This window comes from Peromyscus maniculatus, chromosome 15, assembly GCF_049852395.1.
Source record: "Peromyscus maniculatus bairdii isolate BWxNUB_F1_BW_parent chromosome 15, HU_Pman_BW_mat_3.1, whole genome shotgun sequence".
NCBI classification, from domain to species: domain Eukaryota; kingdom Metazoa; phylum Chordata; class Mammalia; order Rodentia; family Cricetidae; genus Peromyscus; species Peromyscus maniculatus.
In genome coordinates, this window is record NC_134866.1 from 32,678,610 (window position 1) to 32,701,825 (window position 23,216).

Consider the following 23,216-nt stretch of genomic DNA (forward strand, 5'->3'; position numbering starts at 1 on the left):
CTATGTGGTAAATGGGTCAGTTCTGAGACTTGGCTTCTGTGGTGCTCACCCTGACTAATGTCTTACATTTCTATCTGTTAAAACGCAATCACGTTGACTTATTTTTAAGCATGTATTGCTCACCTGCTTGGCGTCAGTCTGGACTCAAAACTGTTAGCCTTCATAGTGATGGTGTCAGTAAACAGTACGTCTTTTGCTGGAGATGCCAAAGCTTCGGAGTGCGATAAGGATGGGTGCATTCTTTGCTGCTGCAGTCTTTTCAATGTAGCATAGCCGAAGGCATCTCGAGAACTTGTGTAGCTAAAGTTGCAATCCGCTAGACTTTTTATTGTTGCTATGGAGGGTGCTTTAAGGGACTGTGCTCTTCTAGGAAGTGTATGAGAAGAACCTGGTGGTACCAGGGACACTGAGTTCGATTTGGAGAGAGACAGATGGTTAGACTGTGGTGTCAAGTAGTGGCTTGTCTTAACAGTTTTAGTACTTACCACAGTACTCATACTTCCACAGTCCGTGTCCATAGTTGTAGGGTCTACACCAACTGTCTCTCGAGAGGGACTTGAGCTCATTGAACTTATGCCACTTGTTGTAGTGTCTGTGTTAAAGCTTTGGCTGCGGATCTTCATATGTGAGCTTGTTGAACTTTCTACAACCAACCTTTCTCGGCTTGTGTTTTCTCTGTGATTCTCTGTACCAAAACTCTTGGGGAATTTTAAGTCATTCTCTCCAATACTTGGAGTGCTGCCAGTGTCTTCAAGGTGCTTATTCCCAACAAAGGAAGTTTCCAGCTGTAATGTTTTCTGTGCTGTGGAGATAGGGGTGAAGTCATCACTGTGGTTAAAGTCAACACTGGGCTCTGTAAGTGTTCTGATTCGCCGGTTGCTTGTCTTATTTTCAGATGACAGTTTACCTCCTTTTGGATCACTACTACTGCGATGTTTTTTATTGGGCAAAGTGAGTGAATTTAAGATACGATTCTTTACAAGTTTGCTGGAGGCAAAAAAGGGAAATGAGTTTTTATCCTTTATGGGTCCAGGTCGGTCATAAAATGCTGGCTCACCATCTTCATTGATGTCAAGGAAAAATGTACTGGTGGAGCTGCTGCCGAACCGCTCATCCTCCAGTATGAACATGCCTGTAAGTGGAGAGCCAGCTGTCAAAGCACGCAAACACGAAGAATTCATCACAGTGCTTAGTGCTATCCCGGCTTTTAAGCAGTCATCTGGGGGAACTTTATTCAAAAATAAAAATGCTCCCTTAAAGCGCAGAGTTAGAATATGAATAAAACAGAAGATTGTGTCATGTGAGGATCTGTTCTTTCTAAAGAAAAACTACAAGACTCACCCTGGTACAGCATATACAGAGTTTCTTCTGATTTTTCCAAATACTCAGGATAAAATTTAAGAGAAAGCAGGAAAAATCCATCCCTTGAGCATGGTTGCTCATTCTATTGGTACAGAATGGGTATGGTTTCTTCTTCACATCACAGGGGCAGGAGACTTTCATCTTAGAAGAAATAGATTCCTAAACTTTAAACATACTGCAGCCTTCTATATCAATGAGTTGTGTATATATGAGTTTAACTAACCAGAGACCAAAAATATTTATGGAAAGGTGCTTAAATATGTACAAATATTTTTCTTGCTGTTATTTCTTAAGCAATTAAGAATAAAATTTACTATTGAGCATCTAGATTAGGTATTAAAGGATCTAAAGATGATATAAAATATTTAGGAGATTTGTATATAAGTCAAATATAGAACCTTGTCACTTTATTCAAAGGATTTTAGGAGCAGTGGATTTGGGTCTAGAGGTGGGAATCTGGGATCTCACACAGTTATGAAAGGATAACCACATTTACAGGAAACAAAGGCACACATGTAAGCTTCATATTCAAAGCTATTATGTTTACTGTCCATTTTGCCTTATGTGCTAAAACTCAAACTTAGTGTCTACCTGTAATATATCAGTGAACTCAGGTGTCTAATGGTACCAATAAGATTTATTCTATTTGTAACTGTTCTGTTGAGTAATCATTAAGAACTTTAAATATATTTTGAAATAGACAAAGTGAAATCCTAAATGAACTTGCATATTACATTAGCTTTCTATATCTGTGAACTCCTAAGATGTATCTTTTCATATGCAATCTCTCAAAAATCAAGTTTCATCATGTAATAAAGAATATGGACCTGGAGGAGATGGGAATGGGGGGTGGGCTGGGAGGAAGGTGGGAGGTGGGGGGAAACAAGGGAATCTGTGGCTGATATATAAAATTAAATTGAATTATAAAAAAATAATATTCTACAATAAAAAAAGAATATGGAGTAGCATAACGGACAAGATTTTATGTTTTTTCTTGGTGGAATATAGCATTCAACTCTTGAATCATTTGTTTCACGCACCATTTATTTCTGACATCCTATCTTTTAACACTTCCACCAATTTCCTTTTCTCTCCCAGTTTGGAGCATAAACCCAGAGCTTCACATACAACAGGAAAGTGCTCTACTACTGTGTTACATCTGTGGCTCCCACACTATGTAACATCTAGTGAAGATATGACTCTCTTAGCAAATATATTCTACTTCAGTTATGTATACTTAATAAAAAGGAAAGTATTAAGTAAACGAAGGTAGATAAAGGTAAAATCTTGCTAGATCTGTTTGTTCTGAAAACAAATAGAAGTTATTTCTCTGATATGTGACTTATCATGATCTCTGAGCACACAATTCCCAAAAGCTACCTTAAAAGCACGGGAGAGAACTAGTTAGGCTGGAGACTGTGATCTCTGTTGTGAGAAGAGAGCAGCCTTTAATAGGGGATCACCACCAAACCATTATTTTGAAAACATAAACTTGGGCTTGAGTGTAGCTACATGCCTGTACTCTTAGTACTCAGAAGACAGAGGCAGGAAGAATATAATCTTTGGCTATTTAGCAAGTTCCAGGTCATACAATACTCTATCTCCTAATAGTCCAAAAACTAAGTAGAAAAGAGAAATGTAAACTTAGAATGTAACAAACAAAGTAAGCTTTGAAATCACAAATAAAAATGCCAATAGATTAACTTTATGGGAATGTATTACAATACTCACTTGATGGTGTAGATTCACTTTCACTGTTATGTCTAGAGCTGGTTGACTCAGAGTTCAAACTGAGGGTGCTTGGGACAGATGAGAGCTCATTGCAGAGCTGTTCTACATCATCTGGAACCACTGGCCACAGATGCTTGCGACTGTGTCTCACAGAATCCCAGCTATGACATTTTAGAATATCACAGCCTTGCTTGGTTTTAGCTATGAGCCCAAGAACATATACACAGGTCCTGCAGGTTAAAAACAAACAAACAAACAAACAAACAAAAAAAAAACACATAGTAAAAACAGTTTATAATTACAGGGTAAGATTTCTTAAATAACTATAAAATAATCTGCTATATGGGTATCTACATGTTCCTTAAGAAGATATTCAAAATACATTAAATCTAGTGACGAATAAATGAATCACAGTAAAAACCACGTAAATCTCCTTAATAAAAATAATTAAAACAAAATGAAGGCAGTACAAAGGATCCTAACAAAGCATATTTAAATTAACAATTATGAATCATGAGCTACTTTGCCTTATACCTATTTGTGAATAAGAATAAATTCACTAGAAAGACTTCTCAGGTACGTAACATACCCTCTGATGGAAAGAACCTCACACTGTTTTGCAAGTTTTAGTATATCTGGAATCACATTTTCTTCCTGTAGCAAATTAAGCCCCCAATTCGATGAGCCAATATTTCCCTAAAAGAAATAATATCAAATATTTATGACTAATATAGTGAAGAAATTTTAAAAGCTACCAAGAAACAAATTTAAATCCAACTGAGTGAGAGAGAGAGAGAGGGAGAGAGGGAGAGGGAGGGGGAGAGAGAGAGACAGACAGACAGACTATCCAAGGTAAAAACAAAACCTTAAATAAGGTGTGCTAGGAGTAAGCAAACATGCTGCTTGTCTTAGAAGGAGAACAAAGGCAAAACACTAATAGCTTAATCATCTATTTCCTCAGCATAAGAATAACCTTTAAATGGTAAGAACAACCTTGGTCTTTGAATATTAATCTAAGAACAAGTTCAAAGTAAAATAATTTTAATTTATTATTAGTGGGAAGAACCTAAAAAACAAAACCCATAACATCACAAAGATGAAGTATTTATTACAAACCAAGGCCCAAAGAGAGGCTTTCAGCTTTTTAATTTCTTCCCATTTATCCAAGTCTGGAGTACGAACACTGTGACAGAGTTCTGTGATAACATTCTGGAGAAAGAAAGAAGTTCCACATAAATAAATAACAATATATTAGGCTTCTAAAATATTTTCTTATACTATATCACAAGTCAACCAAAGGTTTGCTTTGGTCATTTGTGAACATTTAGAATTCCAAGAGTGACTTTACATACAGCTTATTTAGAAGCCACATTAGGGCATAGGTTCTGAGTACATATTCTGGATTTGTCACTAACAAATCTGCATTAAGGTTCAGCTCAACCTCTGAAGCAAGGAAGAAAGCAACTTAGTTTTTTCATATATGTGATTATAATTTCTTCAATAAATTGTGAAGAATACAGACCTGAGTTGAAGCTAACTCTACACAACTAATCAGCCACTGAAAAGTTACTTAACTTCCCCATGCCTTGAATTCCTAATCTCTAAGGGACAATGGCACCAGCCTTACAAGGTCTCGTGAGTTAATCTTTTACATATGAAATACTTAGTATCCAGTAGTATAAGTCTTAGATATTATTTTTTAAAATATTTTATGTGTGTATGTGCACATGTGCATGCCACAGCACACTTAGAGATAGCAGAGGAAAACCCACACAAATTACATCTTTCCCTCTACCACATGGCTCCTGTGGACCAAACAGACTGTGAAGCCAGACAGCAGGTATCTTTGTACAAGACAGCTTTTAAGAAACCTTGGCAAAGATATTTATTTTAGCACTATTAAGATTTTTCTTTTACTCCTTTTACAATTTACAATGCGTATTATGTTTTTACCTGTACTTCCAGTAAATGGCAGCCTGTTTTGTGATGTACCAGTTGTCCGTAAAGGTGTACAGGCAGATAGACATGAGGTCGTTGTAATCTAGTATGATAAAAGATGACTGAGAAAGTTACTAGCATACTTAAATATGCTAATTAAGTAAGCAAATATTAATAAGCATGATTTAATAATAAGCAGCTATTAATAAGATATGATTTCTAATAAAGCAATAAAGGTATGAACTTATGAGGATTTCTCTGAAAAAAAATAATAGTTCTGTCAGGTCTCAGAGTTTATGGTAAGCAAGCTGGAGCTAGAAAAGCAGACTAGGCTGAGAACATGGAGTGTATCTCTAAATGGGTCAAAACGAAGCATGTACAGCGTGCAATACACACCACTGGAAACTTGGAGCGAGCATTGCTGTGCAGAGATTTTCCTCTATCAGTGTACAGAAATCCTCCATCATTTTAAAATGATCTAGGAACAGCTGATTTTAAAGTGGACATGGACCCACTGAGTGGACTGTACCTTTGGTTACTCCGACGAACATAGTTATCACCGTCAATCGGCTTCCTGTATGTAGTGAGTGCTTCATTAAGTTGTTCCTCAATCAAGTCAACGTACTTTGAATTATATTCCTAGAAGATAGCATTGTTTTAATTCTATAGTTTCATAATGGCCATCACTACATTGTGTCAGATATTTAGCACATCTTTGGAGAATAAATACAGGAAAAATAAAAAGTATGTTCATAAATTTTTGGAAAAGGAAAAACATGAGTCATAAAGGCAAATGTTCTACTCCATTTAAGTGTTCTACCCAGCTTCTCCATCTTTCCAAGTAAGTGAGCAAATAATGGTTTCTGTAATATTTGAATTCTCACTTCCTTGAAAAAGTTATCTTCTTACTAAACTCTAACGATATTCAGCATAAATTCAAAAAAGAAAATTAATTGTATTATATAATTTCAGTGTTTTTGAGTTAAATTCTTTATCTTATATTTTTAAATCAGGTCAAAAATAAATTTACTTCCTACATACCCTTAAAAAAAATTCCAGTTCAATGTTTTAGGCTGAGTATATCATATTGCTATCTTTATTACAAAAGTTCTCCATTTCAAGCTGTCAGCAAAAATTGGTAAATCCAATTTGGAAGGCAATTCAGCAGTATTTATTAGAAATTAAATTCTGATTATTTTTTATGGTAACAATTGCATTTTTAAAATTTAATCCAACTTATATACTTTCAGAACTATGAAATATATATATCTTTACACATATCTCTATGTAATAATATTGAGCAAGTACCATTTATTTAAAAAATTAGGTTGTGTTGGGCACAATCTAAATATATATCAATAACAGGATTGGCAACATTACACAGTCACTAAAAAAATACAGTAGTAGCCAGTGAGTTAGCTTAACAGGTAAAGACACTTGCTACCAAGCCTGACAAGCAGTTCAATCTCTAGAGACTACATGATAAAAGGAGATGAATGACTCCTGCAAGTCGTTCTGTGACTACCACACATGGCTCATAGCACATACATCCCTCCCTCTCTCCCTCCCTCGCCTTAAAATACACACACGCAGAGTTCACACACAGTTTAAAAAAAGAATGAGGTAGATCTGAATACACTGCTCTGGAAAGTTAAAATAAAGTGTTAAATGAAAAATTTGTTGTATTTACATTTGCAAACTGAATTTCATCCCTTTGTATTTTGAATAAAGAATATATATATATATATATATATATATATATATATATATATATATGTATGTATGCTTACAGCTGGACACCACAACCAAGTGCATACAAAACAAATTGTGAAGGGACAGCATCTTCCGAGAAGACTCCGTAAGAGGGAGAGAAAACTGCATTGTAAACCACACAGACTATGTCGGTCAGGCAGTAAACTTAGTGCCCTGCGAGGTGCATAGAAAGCTCTTCCTGGTCCTGAAGTTTTGTATTTTCTCTATAACAGTAACAAGGGTTTAATTAAATATTATCATTATACATGCCTCTAATAAAAACGTCAGTACAAAAAAAAACCTCATTAAGGCAAGTATTTGAACTTCTTACAGAATTAATTATTATCTGTGAGGTATATACTCAGTGATCTCTTCCAGTGACAACTGGAAACACTAGCAACAGTCAGCACCATTGCCAAAAGCAGGAAACAGATGGAGTTTCTGATAGGCATTATCTCGAGGATTCAATCCAAAAATACTGACCTGGAAGGGCAAGGAGACACACCCCTCCATGTCAAGTGTAGACATCTACTACTACGAGATGTAAACAGGCAGAGGACAGATGGACAGGCAAGGAGACACACCCCTCCATGTCAAGTGTGGACATCTACTACTCAGAGATGTAAACAGGCAGCCAGAGGACAGAAAACACTCCCTTGTCAAGAGCTGTACATGAGAGGTCCATGAAAGTAGCCCCTAAGACTGACTTAACATTATGAATCAGCCCATTTAGAGCTAACAAGCCCATAAGATTATCTCAAGTGAGAAAGAATGTTCCTGACCCCTTCTTCTTCTTCCTGTTCCAAACCTAAAGAGGTATGAAACTTACAATCCAAAAAGAGAAGAAAGGGCTGGAAAGAGGCTCACTGGCTAAAAACAATGACTGCTGTTTGGACCCAGGTTTGATTCTCAGCACCTATATAGAGGCTCACATCTATCTATAACTTCAGTTGCAGGGGATCTGGTGCCCACACCAGGCACACATGTGTACACAGACATACATATATGTAAGCAAAATACCCATATACATAATAAAAATAATTAACACAAAAATAGAGGAAGGAAATGAGGGTGGGGATAAAGAATGAACCCTGTCCTTTCTCCACTGATATAAGCCAACAGCAGGCCTAAGCTGGGTGAGAATGGTAAAATTGCATGAGGAGAATTTCAATAGTATACTAACTTAGATACTGTATAACCTTAAAAACAGATAAACTGTTTACTAGCCGACAAGAAAAGCTGTCGGATCTGCCTAACACTTCATCTAGGAGCAAGAAGAAATGATCACAATTAAAATAGGCTGAAAGGCACAGTGCTTGTGAGAAGAGAATTTCTTTTATGCTTCTAAATCCAGTTTGTTGAAAATCAGTTACAGATAGCTAAAATACCAAAGAAATAAAAAGGCAATTATCAAGTAGAATGCTTTCCAAAAACAGCTGCTACATCATAATTAGAAGAGTCAATGACATATGTGATGAAAGTTAATACTCAATAGCCGGATTAATTACATAAGTAATTATCTACAAGGTATGGAGAAATAAAGTATGGCCTATATATTTATTATGCATACCTCTCCTCTCAAAAATCACCATTTTTATGAAAAGCAGACAAACTTTTCTATAAAATACCTGGGAGTAAGTATTTCAGCTTCTGTGGGCCATACATGTCACTATTGGTCCCAATCCCCTCAAACTCCAAACCCCCAAAATGACAGTGTCACTGACAATGTCCTAAATGACAGTCTGGGCTCAGCTCTGATGGTTAAACAGAAGGACTGATGGAGGACAGACAAAAACTAACACTCAGCATTCCTCAGGAACCTGTCAAACGGGCTGAATTAAGTTGTCTGAGGAAGAGCCACTTCCGTTATCTCCCCACTTCCAGCAAATGAGGCAGATGTCTACTTCCCTCTTAGCTCATACCAAAACAAAAATCCAAGCCCCCACACTTTCTTCCAGGCTGTTCTGGATGGCATGTCTCCAGACCCTGTAGTTATCCAGTCTTTTGCTATCCTCTCTGCCTCCTGATAGGTAGCCATTGCAGCGTTGGACTCCCCCAGAATGCCTTTGGCTATTCTCAATCTATCACTGGAAAGATAGCCACATGGTAGCTACATAATTCCAAGTCAACCTTCCTTCCAATCATGGAGTGCTATAGTTCAATGGTTTCCCTGTGCTGTCACTTACAACTATGAAAGAGGAAGTCTGCTCTCAGATTCATCAAAGGTAGCACCCTAAAATGAAGTGTAAGTAGATGATTATATCTGCTTACACAGAACTGTTTTCAACCTTGCCTCATTTAGAAAAATTCGTTTTTGCATAGAAGAGCTAAAGCAAAGTCAGTCTGTGTAGTGGGTAGCTGTTCCAGTTATGACCTGGAAGTACTACCTCCATTAAGGCTTCAGTAACTGTCACGCCTACAAGGCGGGGCTGGGAGACGACCCCTGAAGACCCGAGATCGGGATGAGCTGGCTCTCTTGGTTCCTGGATCCTGGATGCTTGAGGTAGACTAAGCAGAGTTCTCCAGAGAACACCGCTGGACTGCACTTCACCTTTCCTGGACCCTGTAACCTATCCCCCTTCACTTGTAAGTTATCCCACAAAATAAACCTCCCTTTTAACTACGTGCAGTGGCCTTAATATTTCAACCAATATCTCTGTATAAGAGATCCAAGAACAAAAGGATTGGTGTCAAAGAAATCCGAGCAGTAAAACACACAATCAAAGTTAAATTCAACAGAATGCAGTCAAAATAAACAGAGACAATAAAATGGCTCATGTAAGGTACTTGCTGCCAAGTCTGATGATCAGAGTTTAATTCCTAAGATCTACATGATGGAAGGAGAGGACCAATTCCCACAAGTTGTCCTCTGATGTCCATGGGCCTGCTATAACATTCATGACACACAGAATCAATCAACCAATCAATCCAGCACTTTAAAAAGAAGAAAAAGAAAGAAAGAAAGGAAGGAAGGAAGGAAGGAAGGAAGGAAGGAAGGAAGGAAGGAAGGAAGGAAGGAAGGAAGGAAGGAAAAAAGGAAGGAAGGAAGGAAGGAAGGAAGGAAGGAAGGAAGGAAGGAAGGAAGGAAGGAAGGAAAAAAGGAAGGAAGGAAGGAAGGAAGGAAGGAAGGAAGGAAGGAAGGAAGGAAGGAAGGAAGGAAGGAAGGAAGGAAGGAAAAAAGGAAGGAAGGAAGAAATTACAAATTACAGTTAGGAAGTAGATTAAGTATATGAGTATAAAATTAATAGAATTTAGCATTACATATGTGTGGTGATATGAATGTAAATGGCCCCCATAGACTCATGCTTGGTCCATAGGGAGTGGAACTACTGGGAGGTATGGCCTTGTTGGAGTAGGTGTGGCCTTGATGCAGAAAGTGTGTCACTGTGTGGGCAGGCTCTGAGGTCTCATATGCTCAAGCTATGCCCAGTGTGGGACACAGTTGCTTCTTCTACCTGCAGACTCTCAACACCTTCTCCAGGACCATGTCTGCCTGCATGCTGCCATGTCCCACCATGATGATAATAGACTAAATCTCTGAAACTGTAAACCAGCCCAATTAAATGTTTTGCTGCTTGTAAGAGTTGCCTGTGGTCATGGTGTCTCTTCATAGCAATAGAAAGCCTAAGACAATATGAATGGATTTGTTTTTGTTTGTTTGAAGATAAGGTCTCATGTAGTACCGATTGGTCTGAATCATAAAGAAAAAAGTATACAAATTAAATCTTATTATTTAATAAGAAGTTACCTTGTGCCATTTTTCCAATTGTTTTGCTACATAACCCCTTTCATTCAGGTAGGAAAATCCTTTTGGAATGGAGAGAAATCTGTAAATTTAGAACAATCATAGTTGAACACTGAGTCAAAAAAAAAAGATCTAAAATAACATAAATATGCTTAAGAAACAAACAGAGTGTGGAATATTCCCGTCTAAAATAAAAAGGTTAAAATTTCAAACACTAGGACTTCCATTTCTCCCTACATCTGACGGTTATACAAATAAAACGACTGACGCATTTCTGGAATGGTTTTTAGACAGACATGCTTTAGAGATACCATGACCACCACCGCACTGATGCCCCTTTCAGCTGGAAGAAGCCAGATCAGCCGTCACGCAAATCCATTACTGGGTCTCCAGCCCACAGCACTGCACCCACATAGCTTGCATGTCCACCCGAATGAGAAAAGCCCATGTTCCCCTTTCTTCTCTTTCTTTCCTAAACCTTTGTATTTCCCCAACATTCTCGGCTTCCTTACTCTCTCTAGTTTCCCTCCCCACCACGATGGGGGTGATCTGACCACCATGCCAGATTAAAGTACGGCCTTTTGTTCTTCTCTCCTCCACTGTCTGCCTCTGGACAGCTGCTGAGGTTTTACAGTTTGTCTGCCCTAGGGTTTTTCTCTTTTAAACTCTAACAAAATTGTCCTTGACCTTCCAATTTATTTTTTCAATTGCAGATAAAATTTCACAATAGATAAATAAATTTCACAATAGATAGATAAATAAACAGATAAATTTTGCAAAAAGACCGAACCTGATAAAAATAAAGAAAACTTCATGAAAAGCATGAGACATATACTAAACACAAGCACACAAACAAAACAAGGAACAGCTCAATTCTAAAATAGGCCTGGTTCAGAAATTTAAAGTAAATTCAGAGTATTTCCTAGTCAGATTTGGATCTAACATTAATATACATGACCAGGAGAATATCACCATAAGAAAATGTACTTAATACTTACCTCAGGAGGAGAAGCAAGCCCTTGTCTCCAAGGTGGGATAAGGCTGGTTTCATCTGAATAAGAGCATGAAGATTGGCCTAAAGGGATGATCATCAAGTTAATAATTATGCAAGGACAGCATATTTTCTGTTACAAAACACTTTTCCATACTGTGCTTTTGTGATATTGCCAATTAAAATGGAATATTTTAATAAACTTCGGCCTAAATGTTTCATTATAACAACAATACAACTCAACTTTACCTTGTCTTCACAAGCTTCATCAAGGATATCCAGCGCTTCAGAAGAAATTGTTTTGTTTTTATCATGTAGCTGAGTCACTAGTAACTCAATTCCCCAATTGTTGAAGAATTCAACATTAGCTCTCAATAAAACCCTTAAATGTTTTGTTGCATACAGTCTGCAGGCCTAGAGAGATAAAGGAACACATTAAAAGTCATCATAGACATCTAGTATCATTTTGAAAAAGCTCTTCTACTTGCAAAGGACAGAAGGACTGAATTCAGGGTACAGCTAGTATCTGATATTAACATTCCTTTTCTAACTAGCAGCCTCATTCTTTTAACTTAAAAGGGTTCTATATGGAGTTCCTCAGAGGCATTAAAAAATGTTTACTGACCAGAATATGTGAGTGCAATCCTAAATTACCACAAATTATGCATCAAATTTCTTGTATTTTGGGAAATCACAGGGGTAGCATATATTGAGAATGATGGACCCTAGAAAAACCATTTTTGTGATCACAGAATGTCCCTTGCTAGCTAAGTATAGCAACTAAAAGTTAGGGTTAACTCAATTTCCATCCCATATTCTTAGTTTACTTAGTATAAAATTGACAGTGATTTAGCCCATAGTTTCTAAAATATTGGGATGGACTGATATAAAACTGCAGTTTTATCTCCCATGGTATACTCACATCAGTAGCTGCTGTGAGAATTTTTGAAAGAATCACTCTGGCTAATCCATCTCTGCTATAGTCTAGGCTAGAAACAGTGAGTTTCAGCAGGTGATCTTGGTTTTTCAAGGAGCAAAGATTAAGAAGACTAAAAAAGAAGAAATTGTATTATAAATTATTGTGTTGATTCATTAACAATTTCAATAAATTTTTCTCCAGTTTAACTGAAATATGACTGACAAATAGAAAATTATGCATTTTCAAAACAGACAACCTGATTAGATACACAGATACCCATCAGGTGATTCATTCATTAATGAATCCATTAGATGATTACTATTTTAGGAAATGGACATGTGAAAATAATTCAGCATACATTTTTTAAATCCTATATAAATAAATATTTCTGAGAAAAGTATTTACCAAACACACATATACAGACTAAATAAAAACCATACTGTGTATCTGGACTCATTAAGACCAAAGTTTAGGTTCACTCTACCACACAATGGGAGATTGCTCACCACTGAAAGACACTGCATTTTTCCAGCATTTTAACACCATGAGGATGACAGGAGAGTGTTCCAATGAATAAGAAGTAGTGTTGACTAAGGGTGGTCAGCAAACCATTGTTCTGAAGGCTTCGCTCAGGTTTCATCCCAGATGATGCATTGAGCCACTGAACAATATCTTTCACAAGATCTTCTAAGTATCCCTGCCCATCCTGTAATTAGAAAGTCATCTCTTATAGCCATAGAAATCTTAGTGATGGAAGTCACTGGTAACAGAAACACTGAATTTGTAGAGTTTAAGCCTTTGAATTAAAAAAAAAAAAAAGTAAGTAGCCAGTTGGTGGTAGTGCACACCTTTATTCCTAGCATTTGGGAGGTGGAAGGAGGCAGATCTCAGTGAGTTCCAGGCCAGCCTGGTCTAAAAAGCAAGTTCCAGGATAGCCAGGAATGTTACACAGAGAAATTGTCTCCCCACCCCCACCCCCCTGCACAACCCCCCCCCCAAAAAAAAAAAAACCAAACGAACAAAAAAACTATCTGGAGATTCTCTTTATTTTTCCATTTCCCCATCTTATCTGAGAGTAAACCAGGCCATCTAGAGCGTGGATAATTCCCTCAAGTTTCTTATCTAGGTGAACTAAGTTGGGATTTAAATATAGGTCTAAGCTTGTATTTCTTTCTTTTTTTTTTTTTTTTTTTGGTTTTTCGAAACAGGGTTTCTCTGTGTAGCTTTGCGCCTTTCCTGGAACTCGCTTTGGAGACCAGGATGGCCTCGAACTCACAGAGATTCGCCTGCCTCTGCCTCCCAAGTGCTGGGATTAAAGGCCTAAGCTTGTATTTCAAACAGAGCCTATACCAACTAGGAAAAAAAAGTAAAACAGAGGGCAGAAGTGATGGTATACACTTCAACCACAGCGCTCAAGACAGACAGATTGTTGAGTTCAAGGCTAATGTGGCCTACATAGTGAATCCAGGCCAGCCAGAGCTATGTAGTATGGCTTTTCTTTAAAAAGAAAAAAAAAGTATGTATTAAAGGGTGGTGATAGAGGGGGAAAAGAAGGGGCAGGGTCAACAAAAACTATGTACTGTCAAAGTCTCTGGAAGGCTTACCTCTTCAGACTCAAGAAGAAACTCTGTAAACTGACAACCGACAACTGTGAGCTGCTTGGACTTGGCAAAGTCCAGATCCAGACTAGCATACAGCTTACTGCTGGGCTTGTAAAAATAAAGAAGTCTACGCACGAACCTAAAATCAAGATGAAATTAGCAACGAAGTAGGAAACCAAACAATTATTTTGACAAGAATCTTGAGCACAGGTAAGGAAAATTGCTAAGCACCTTGGTATGGTACACTTCACAACATTTAAAAAAGGAATCACTGGAAAACATGTTGGTTGAATAAGAATTTTACAGTGAGACCTAGCAGGGAAAGGGCGGACATAACCAGACATGGGCATACATTTAAAAGCCTCAACCGTCAGGAGGTAAGGGCAGACAGAGCAGTAGCTCAAAGCCAGGATAGGCCATTTAGTGGGTTTCAGGCTAGCCTGGGCTACATAGCAAATCTGTGCCTCAAAAGTCCAAAACTCCAAAACTAAAAACCACCACCACCACATCCCCAACAGCAACAAAACTGTAAACTGAGATAACACATCTAGACTGGAAGGCTGGAGAGATATAAGGAAGCCTCCTACAGACATCAACTTAACTCAATTTATGACATACTTTCATACTTTCCACTAACTTTCATTGTTGTGCTCATTTAATATAATTCACCGTAACTTCATCCACTAAAGTGTAACCCAGAGAGGTAGCTATGTACAAGAGTTACAAAGCAAATTTACTAAGATATCATTATTTTATACTTAAAGAATATCATGAGTAACATGCTTAATTTCACTGTAACTTGTCTATTCTATATATTTTTCAAAACCTGATATAACCATTAAGTTATGTATCATTAAATTTGAATACAATATAAGAAAAGGTATGGACTTCTCTAGACAAAGAAAAGGCCTTTTTATCCAAGGAGACTGGGAACAGTAGCCGTTTAGTCATTCAGGAGTAAAAGCACACAGGTGCAGCAAAGAGCAGCTTCACATGCTGCATGTGCTATGACATCCGCATGCTTTACAGTGTGGCAGCTTCATGTGTTGAGAGTGCCATGAAGTCCAGCATGCTTTATAGTATGGTGGCTTCCCCTGCTCTGTGCTCTGACATCAGCATGTGTTATAGTGCCGATAAGCAGAGTTAGGAAGGAGAGACAGCTCTCAGAAGATGAGGTGCGTGCAAGCACAAGTGTTCCAATAAAAACAGACACCATATCTTATTGCCATCCTTGTGTCAGGATTAAGACCATGACCCATATAAAGCTACCCCAGCCTAAGTAACTTATGATAAAGATCATAGCTGGAAGAAGAATATAAGTAACAAGAAAATTAGCTAGTGCATCTGATTATAAGACTGCACATAAAATATAAGCAACTTTCTAAAAAAATCAATGATTACTTTCAGCAGGCATTAACCACAATATAAATTCAGTTCTTCAAATTTAAGGGCACAATAGCATTTACATACCTGTGCAACTGTTCATCCTTATAGTTTCTTAGATTTACATTTGGCCACTAGAAAAACATAATATCTTACATTAAATAATATATATTTAACAATTCCTAAGCATATAACTATAATAAATGAAAGCAATAAAATGAAGACAATTTAGCAATCTTCAGGAAGTATTCTATCATACCTTAAGAATGGTCCCAATGAGATTCCAATTCCATTCGAGATTTTCTTTATGTTGAAGGACTTGGCTATCCCTAAGGTTTATTAGAAGAGCTTCTTCTGTGTCCTACAATCACCAGATAGTAAGAAGGTCAATGAAGCAATCTATGCTCACATCAGAAAACTAACTTTAAAAACAAGAAGGGGAGGGGGGCATCATCAATGACTCTCAATAACTATTTATTTTCAAAAAGCTAATAAAAATTAAAAGAAAAGAAAAGAAAAAAAACTAGGGCAGGGAGATGGTTACTAAAGTGCTTGCCTTACAAGCAAGAGGACCTGAGTTCAATCCCCAGAACCCACATATGCTGAGACTGGTGACACACACTTGTCACCCCAGCACGGTGGAAGAAGGTACAATGGGGAATGCTGGGCTGCTGGCCAGCCCAGCCCGTCTATCCTATGCAGTGAGTTTTTAGTCAGTGAGAGACTCTGTCTCAAAAATTAACAAAAACAAATAACTCAAGGTACGTGGTGTCTGAGGAAGAGCACACCGTTGTTCTCTGGTCTCACACAAATATCCGCAACACAAACTTTACCTTCATATACACCTAACCCAGCTCCAGGTTCCTCTGCATGGTCAAACTACCAATTTGAAAACCCATATGCTTGAATGAAATTGAAAACCCAGACAAGTGTAAGCACACTCCAATCCAGGTGTTGAGAGTTAGGAAACTAACATTCCTGTAGGTACCTTGAGAACAAATATATCTTTCTGAACTCGAAGGTAGTGATCCCGTTTCTGGTGTGTTGCAATGGCTTTCTGAATGATGTGATCTAAATGAAGGCTGTAAGGCTTAGGTCCTCGCTTCTTCATTTCATGGAAGCGCTTTAAACAGTTCAGAGCTGCACTGGCTCGACTGAGGAGGAAAGAAAAATCAACACTAGAGCAAGACCAGCATACTTTTAAAGTAATGGTTGCGAAGTTACTTAAACTTACATAAATTCAAGAACAGAGATTACTAAGCAAACTGAAACATTTACTCAAGCATGGAGCATAATCACAACACATCAGTACTGCCGGTTTACATAAAGACTCTCACTTTGATTCAAACTTTCACTTCCTAGTCTTTTCTTCTAAGGCGGTGGGCTCATTTTGTGTACTGGTTTTAAGAAGTCCTTATGCAGTATTGGCAAGACAGTTGCAAGCATCAGGGGTACCTGAATCTGGAACCCTAGTACCCACAAAAAAGCTGTCACTGCAGTGCACCTGTAACCTCAGTGCTTGAGGTGAAGAGAAGCAGAGTCCAGGTCCTGAAAATCAGTGGCTACTTGGCCAGCCTAGCCAAAAGGCCGAGCTCCTGGTTCAGTGATAGATCCTGCCTCATAAAGTAAGGTGGAGAAAATAAGAGGAAAACACCCTGCTTCTACATGTATGCCAAGTGCACCACCCCCAAAACACATATATACTCACAGGTATTTACATAAAGTCGAGAACCCGGTTTTCTTATTAATGCTGTAAAGCTTTGTTTTTCACATAGTCTATTTTCTACTTGAGACTGATTTTTGTTTACATGAAGTTGCAATAGAACTTCACTGTCCATCAATATAATCAATTATCCTAGTAGCAAATGAACTGTCTCTATCTTCAGCATTGACTAACGACCATAATTAGGATCGTTTAGAGTTATTTAATGTTTTCTATGTTATATGGAAAAGTACAGTTTTGAAGAATTTGGCAGCAACTAAGTCTCAACTCGAGAACTCTTGATACGTAGAGTTTAAACCCCTTAAGATGCAGTCAGGTTGGCAAGTACTTAATCTGTCTTAGGTAAAGAGGACTTAGGAAGCTGAAAAAGAGAAACTTAGGACTATTACTATTCTGTTATTTTAAGCATAATTTTTTATTCCTGATGATCTCTGAGATCTGACCTTGATTTGAGAGGGTTTAGAACTACCAGGTTTAAGAAAGCATTTACTTCCATCATGGAACGACAAAAGGAATTTGAAAGCTTCAGTCTACTGTAAGCCTCCAGTTAGAACTACAATGTTCAGCTGAACAATATGTCTCAAGTCTATTTTTTGGCAAAATTAAAACAACTAATTATTGGTCCATTTGTAAGCATTTATTTCTTTAAAGGTAATTAAACTTTTGAAGAATGTTTAATTTTAAAGAAAAGTTCATAGTTCCAAAGAGTTCTCCAAAGAGAACTACATTTCACTTATATTACCAGGGGAAAATGTGCTTGACATATGTAACTTTTTCCAGATCATAAACACAAACAAATTAAAACAGTAACAACAAAAACAAAAACTCACCACTTCAGTCATATAGGAAAACCTTGGTCTTTGTTCAGAAACATGGAAGGAAATGGGTCAATATATCATTTACTAATGATTTTAGTCTCAAATACAAATTATTAATTATTTTGAGAACTGTTATTTTCCCTTCTTGAGGTTTGCAAAAGGAATTCCCAAGCATAACCTGTCCACACTGCTTGTTTTCTCTCCCTGGTTAAAGAGAAGATTATCTAGGAAGGTATCAAATATGTTAAGCACACTTTGCTAAGGCTCTAGTACTTACAGTCTCTTTTCCTTGGGAATATCGAAGGATGCAGCCATATTCATAAGGGTTGGCAAGCAGTGCAAATGATGGCTATGCGAATGAGGAAGAATTGTGTTTGCCTATACAGAACATGACATTTTATAAACAAATTTAGTTTCCTACAGAATAACCATATGTTTGTAAGACTAATAAAACTCAAGGCTTTTCATGGACTTATTTCCACCCACACATACTTATAATTTTTAATCCCATTGAATTCCAGTAAGGAGGACAGGTTGGAGCCAGTGAGATGGCTCCACCGGACAAGGTATTTGCCATTAAATACGAGGACCTGAGTTTTATCCTAGGACCCACATGGCAGAAAGTGAGAACCAACTCCTCCAAAGTTGTCCTTTGACCCCCAATGCACCATGTCACAATTGCATACATGCACCCATGTGTACACACAATTAAAATTTTTTTAAAACAATGAGAACAAAAGTTAATCATACAACCAATTTTCATATATCAAAAACAATATATTTTAATGTTAAATATGGCTTCCAAAAGGCACCAAACTCACTTCTTAAATGAGAATTATGTAGCAAAGCATCATATTTGAGAAAAGACCAGAAGCAGTATCAACCTTCTCAGAACATGCTGGTCTCATACAGCAACAATACTTAAATAGAAACATTATCTTCTGGTGCTAGGCAAAATTTCACTACCCAACTAGCTTCCTACCAGTAAATACATTTAGTAAATATAAATGAGAGAAGATATGATAATAAGCAGTGAACTCATATTGCTATCCTTTAATATAGCCACCTTTTATATTTCATGAGAATCACAGAATCCTGAGGCTTGAGGAAAAAGATTAAATTCATATAAAAAGAATCCTCCATAAAACAGAAATGAATACTGGTATCTTTATAGGAAATGGTGTCTTGAGACCCAACATACAGCTCATCTGACTTGAGAATCTGCAGTACTGTTTAGTGCTGAATGAGATCAGAGAACGTGGCTGACTAAGTCATTGATAAAAAGACAGAGTTTATATACTGTTTAATTCTTTACCCCATATACAGCTCAGATGCTATGTGGGGGATAAAGAGTTGGGGGAAAAAAGGAGGAAACAGACACACTTTTTTGGTTTTGCAGACAGTGTCTATTATGTAGCTCTGGCTGTTCTGACATTCACTATGTAGACCAGGCTGGACTCAAGCTCTGAGCTCCACTTGCCTCTGCTTTCGGAGTGATGCGATTAAGATTAAGATTGTGTGCTACCATGCCCGGCCAGAAACAATTAAAAAACAAAAAACAAACAAACAAAAAATAACTCTGCCAATAAAAGCAGGCCATGATGTATATGAAAAGATCTACCAAAAAATCACTTCTTCCTAAACGAGTTCAAAGTCCTTTTTATTTAGTATTTTATCAACTGTTAGTGACCTACAGGTACAAATTCTTATAATGCACAATTCCTTCCTAACTCAGTTTACTGAGAGTACAGAAAGGTGCCCATAGCCTCTAGTTTCTAGTAGTTAGTAAGGTCAAAAAAACCATGGAAGCCTATCTGAGGCTTCTACCCCAAGAATCTCATTCTCTGAACCTAAAACTATTAGTTTATGAAAACCAGTGATATTCAGGTATGACAATTATATTTAGAACTTTTTCGCTAAACTTTCTGAATCACTACAATATATGGATTACATTTCTATAAGACTGAAATAAAATTCATGGTTTTGTAATTTTTATTTCTTGCTTTCTTCATGCTTTTCTGAATGTAGTCAAGATTTACAGGATCCAAATTATCAACATCAAAAGAGGTTAAAGAAAAAAAAAATCAACATTCAGTACTTGTTACATTTACAAAATTAGTTAATATTGACACATACATCTCTATCAGGAATATGTACTAAAGGCTTTAGCAAAATGAAAATGTACTGTCTGAACTATCAAAAAGTAATGCCAGTTAACTAACCTGTTTTATCATTTAAAATCCTCAAAGTTCAAACCACATAACCAGAAGTCACTAACTTACCATATGTAAGAGCTCTCCTAAAAGAATGGTCGCTCTAACTGAGATATGGTCATCACTGTTTGTTATCACTTCAACCAAGCCCTATGAAGGCAAGAAGAAAGCATCACCACTGCACAACGGTATATTTGGACACATTTCTTTAGCAGATCTGTTTCTCACTCTAAAGAATTTTGTTGACAGAATAAAGGTTTGTAAATATTACCTCTAAAAGTCCATTACGAATAAACGCAGAAAGTATCAGTGCCAAATAATTATCCATGAGGTCTGGCCTAGAAACAGAAACACATCAACAATTTCAATGTTCTACATAACGTTAAAGCAGTAATGATAACAAATGAGTCATTTTTATATCTAGATTCTACCTGGATCTAGCACGATGGGGAAGAATGGTTTTTGCCTCAGCTGCTACAAAGCCATCTGAAAGCCTCCAACTGTCCTGGAACCTTCCTGGATCTAAAGGAGTTAAAATAGTTAGTAATAGTGAAACAGATGAGTGTAGGACTATCAGCTATCCAGGCTACAAAAAAACTTCAAAGGGGTTTTAAAAATAATCAGTGGTAGAGACTATGTCATGATTGGCAAGGGTGTGGTTACTTGGGCCTGTTACATGAACACTTGTATAATGCCACTGCTTGTCAAGTAGTGTGTGTGCCTGTGACAGTGGCATACAAGAGTGGACACAGGCAGATCTGGAGAGCTCAAGGGTCTGCCAGACTAGCAGAAACAATCAGCCCCTAGTTCAGTAAGACTATCCCACAGCAATAAGGGATGACAGAGGAAGACGCCTGATGGCCTGCTCTGGCCTCCCCATATGGAGTGAACACACCTGCGCACTCACATGCAACACACACATGACATAGAACAATTTATAAAAGTGTATGCAGTTGTAACTTCCTTCATTTGGGGACTTAGGTATCTTATGAATTTGATAATTCTCTAACGTCCAAAAAAAAAAGAAAGTGGTTAGTATTTACCATTTAGTATTTGTTTCCATCAAGTCACTTACATTCCAGTAAGCCACAGATCCCAGTGCATGCTAGTACTTACCTACACTGAGCAGGGCTTCTATGAACTCATCTGTTACAACAGGTAGAGGGAGACGAAATATATCATATAGCACTTCAAGCAGACCTCGCTAGAAGAGCAAATACAGTTCACTTATTTCTTTAGAAAAAGTATTTGATTAAAAAGATCATGTTCACAGCGTTAACAAAAGTAATAAAAACATACCTATCACATTCAATCAAGATTGTATTAGGAAAGGGATAATTACTAAATATTTAATAAATTATCATTTAATTTTTTTTCAAAAAACTGTTTCCTTATCACCATTGTGCAATTCTGAAAACAGATATCAGTTCTTTCCATGTACACAGATGGAAGTCAGGTGATGGGCAGGGGTGTGGCTCAGCGACAAACTACTTGCCTACAATGTTCAAAGGTCTGAGATTCCCAACACCTCAGAAAAGGATCAATAAAATTGTTCCTCTTGTTCTTTGATCAGAGATGTTCCAGTTTATAAGCATACCCTCCCACTTCCATGATCTAGTGTGTTTTATTTCACATTTTAAGCGAAGCATAGCTAGCCAGTGTTTTCTCACAGCTTTTTTCAGCTACAGGTACAGTTCATTTAAAGAAAAAACTAGGAGGTAAAATGGAGAAACAAAATTAAAACAAAAACAATTAAGAGAAAAGAGAACTTAAGAGTTAATGTATTTTTCCCTCCATATTCAATTTGGTTTTAGTTACTTAATATGAATGTCCTAATTTTAACAATTTAGGAATATATCTAATCAACACATAAGTAACTTAGTTTTAGTGAAAACCACCATCTTTGAAAGAAAATCATGGTAACGTGGTATCAAAAATATATAAATTACAAAGCATGACTACATAAATATACATCTCCTTTTTGTTATACGTATTTCTATGTTTGACTCTTTTAAAATTAAGAATGTCCTTGTTTTACTTGCATTGTTTTAATAATTTATATTTAACTCAAATTTGAATAAAATTGTCACTCCTAACAGTATTTTAAGTGATTCAAATATTACTATTAAGTAGTCACATACTGAAAAACGCTCTAAACTAAAAATTACCAACTTGAGGAAGAACTTCACCAAGGATTTCTAAGGCAATCTGTGTGTGTGCTCATGAGTGCAGATGATGGCAGAGACCAGAGGCATTAGCCTCTACTGGAACTGCAGTCATAGGCAGCTATGACAGGTGTGCCGAGAACCGAGGCTGAGGGTTCTGCAAGAGCAGGACACAGTCCACTCTTAAAAATGAACCCTCTCTCCAGTCCCTAATGTAACTTTTAAGGGTCCAGGCATGTAAGAATTACAGTAACTGTTACTTACCCTTATTTCCATATTTGGTATGCAAAGTACTCCAATTAGAGACTGGATCCCAGAGTTCCCAGGTTTACATAAATTAATAATACCTAAGGAGGATAAAAGTTAAAAAAAAATAAGAAATTCTACAATAATATCATATAATAAAATCTGTGATTATTTTCCAAGTTAAATTATACTATTTGGTTATTATAATTGATATCATATAACTAAAGAATATTAAGTATTCTCAGACTATCTCCAATAATTGGAAATTGTCATTAATTTCATCACCTAAATTCTTCATCAATTTCTATTTCATATCCAGAAGCTGATAAACAACAAAGTGGCTATAAATGAATGCTTCTCTGGAAGTAAGAACACAAGAAAAAAAATGGTATTTTCTCTATCTAATACTCCTCAGACTATAGTAAAAAAGAAAAAAAAAAAGCCCACGACATTTGTCAAACATAATTCTAAAATCAACTGAATGCTCATATGAGAATAAGTAACATGTTCCAAATGAAATTCATGGATCAAAGAGTTTAAGTTACAGAACTTTGTACATACTAAAATTTTATGTCACAAGGTATGTACATAGGTGATAAGCAAGCATAAAATGCTCAGTATCATTAATT

At 36.9% G+C, this 23,216-nt stretch overlaps 1 protein-coding gene across 5 annotated transcripts in view; it reads right to left on the reverse strand.

Annotated features, from left to right (window-relative positions):
- The window catches only part of Rictor (RPTOR independent companion of MTOR complex 2), a 102,363-nt gene that overhangs the window by 13,966 nt on the left and 65,181 nt on the right, over positions 1-23,216 (reverse strand). For 4 of the 5 annotated variants that reach the window (XM_076551827.1, XM_076551826.1, XM_076551828.1 and 1 more), the window contains 21 exons: positions 22,606-22,688; positions 21,293-21,380; positions 20,608-20,698; positions 20,448-20,514; positions 20,246-20,326; positions 18,241-18,341; positions 16,411-16,576; positions 15,682-15,783; positions 15,510-15,556; positions 14,043-14,178; positions 12,945-13,144; positions 12,442-12,568; positions 11,769-11,933; positions 11,527-11,603; positions 10,532-10,610; positions 5,561-5,670; positions 5,047-5,134; positions 4,210-4,302; positions 3,683-3,789; positions 3,094-3,323; positions 124-1,132 (listed from right to left, as the gene is read on the reverse strand). In XM_076551827.1, coding sequence (XP_076407942.1) covers positions 124-1,132; positions 3,094-3,323; positions 3,683-3,789; positions 4,210-4,302; positions 5,047-5,134; positions 5,561-5,670; positions 10,532-10,610; positions 11,527-11,603; positions 11,769-11,933; positions 12,442-12,568; positions 12,945-13,144; positions 14,043-14,178; positions 15,510-15,556; positions 15,682-15,783; positions 16,411-16,576; positions 18,241-18,341; positions 20,246-20,326; positions 20,448-20,514; positions 20,608-20,698; positions 21,293-21,380; positions 22,606-22,688 — 3,247 coding nt within the window. The remainder of the gene's footprint in view (positions 1-123; positions 1,133-3,093; positions 3,324-3,682; positions 3,790-4,209; positions 4,303-5,046; positions 5,135-5,560; positions 5,671-10,531; positions 10,611-11,526; positions 11,604-11,768; positions 11,934-12,441; positions 12,569-12,944; positions 13,145-14,042; positions 14,179-15,509; positions 15,557-15,681; positions 15,784-16,410; positions 16,577-18,240; positions 18,342-20,245; positions 20,327-20,447; positions 20,515-20,607; positions 20,699-21,292; positions 21,381-22,605; positions 22,689-23,216) is intronic. The other variant, XM_076551830.1, reaches the window with a different exon arrangement.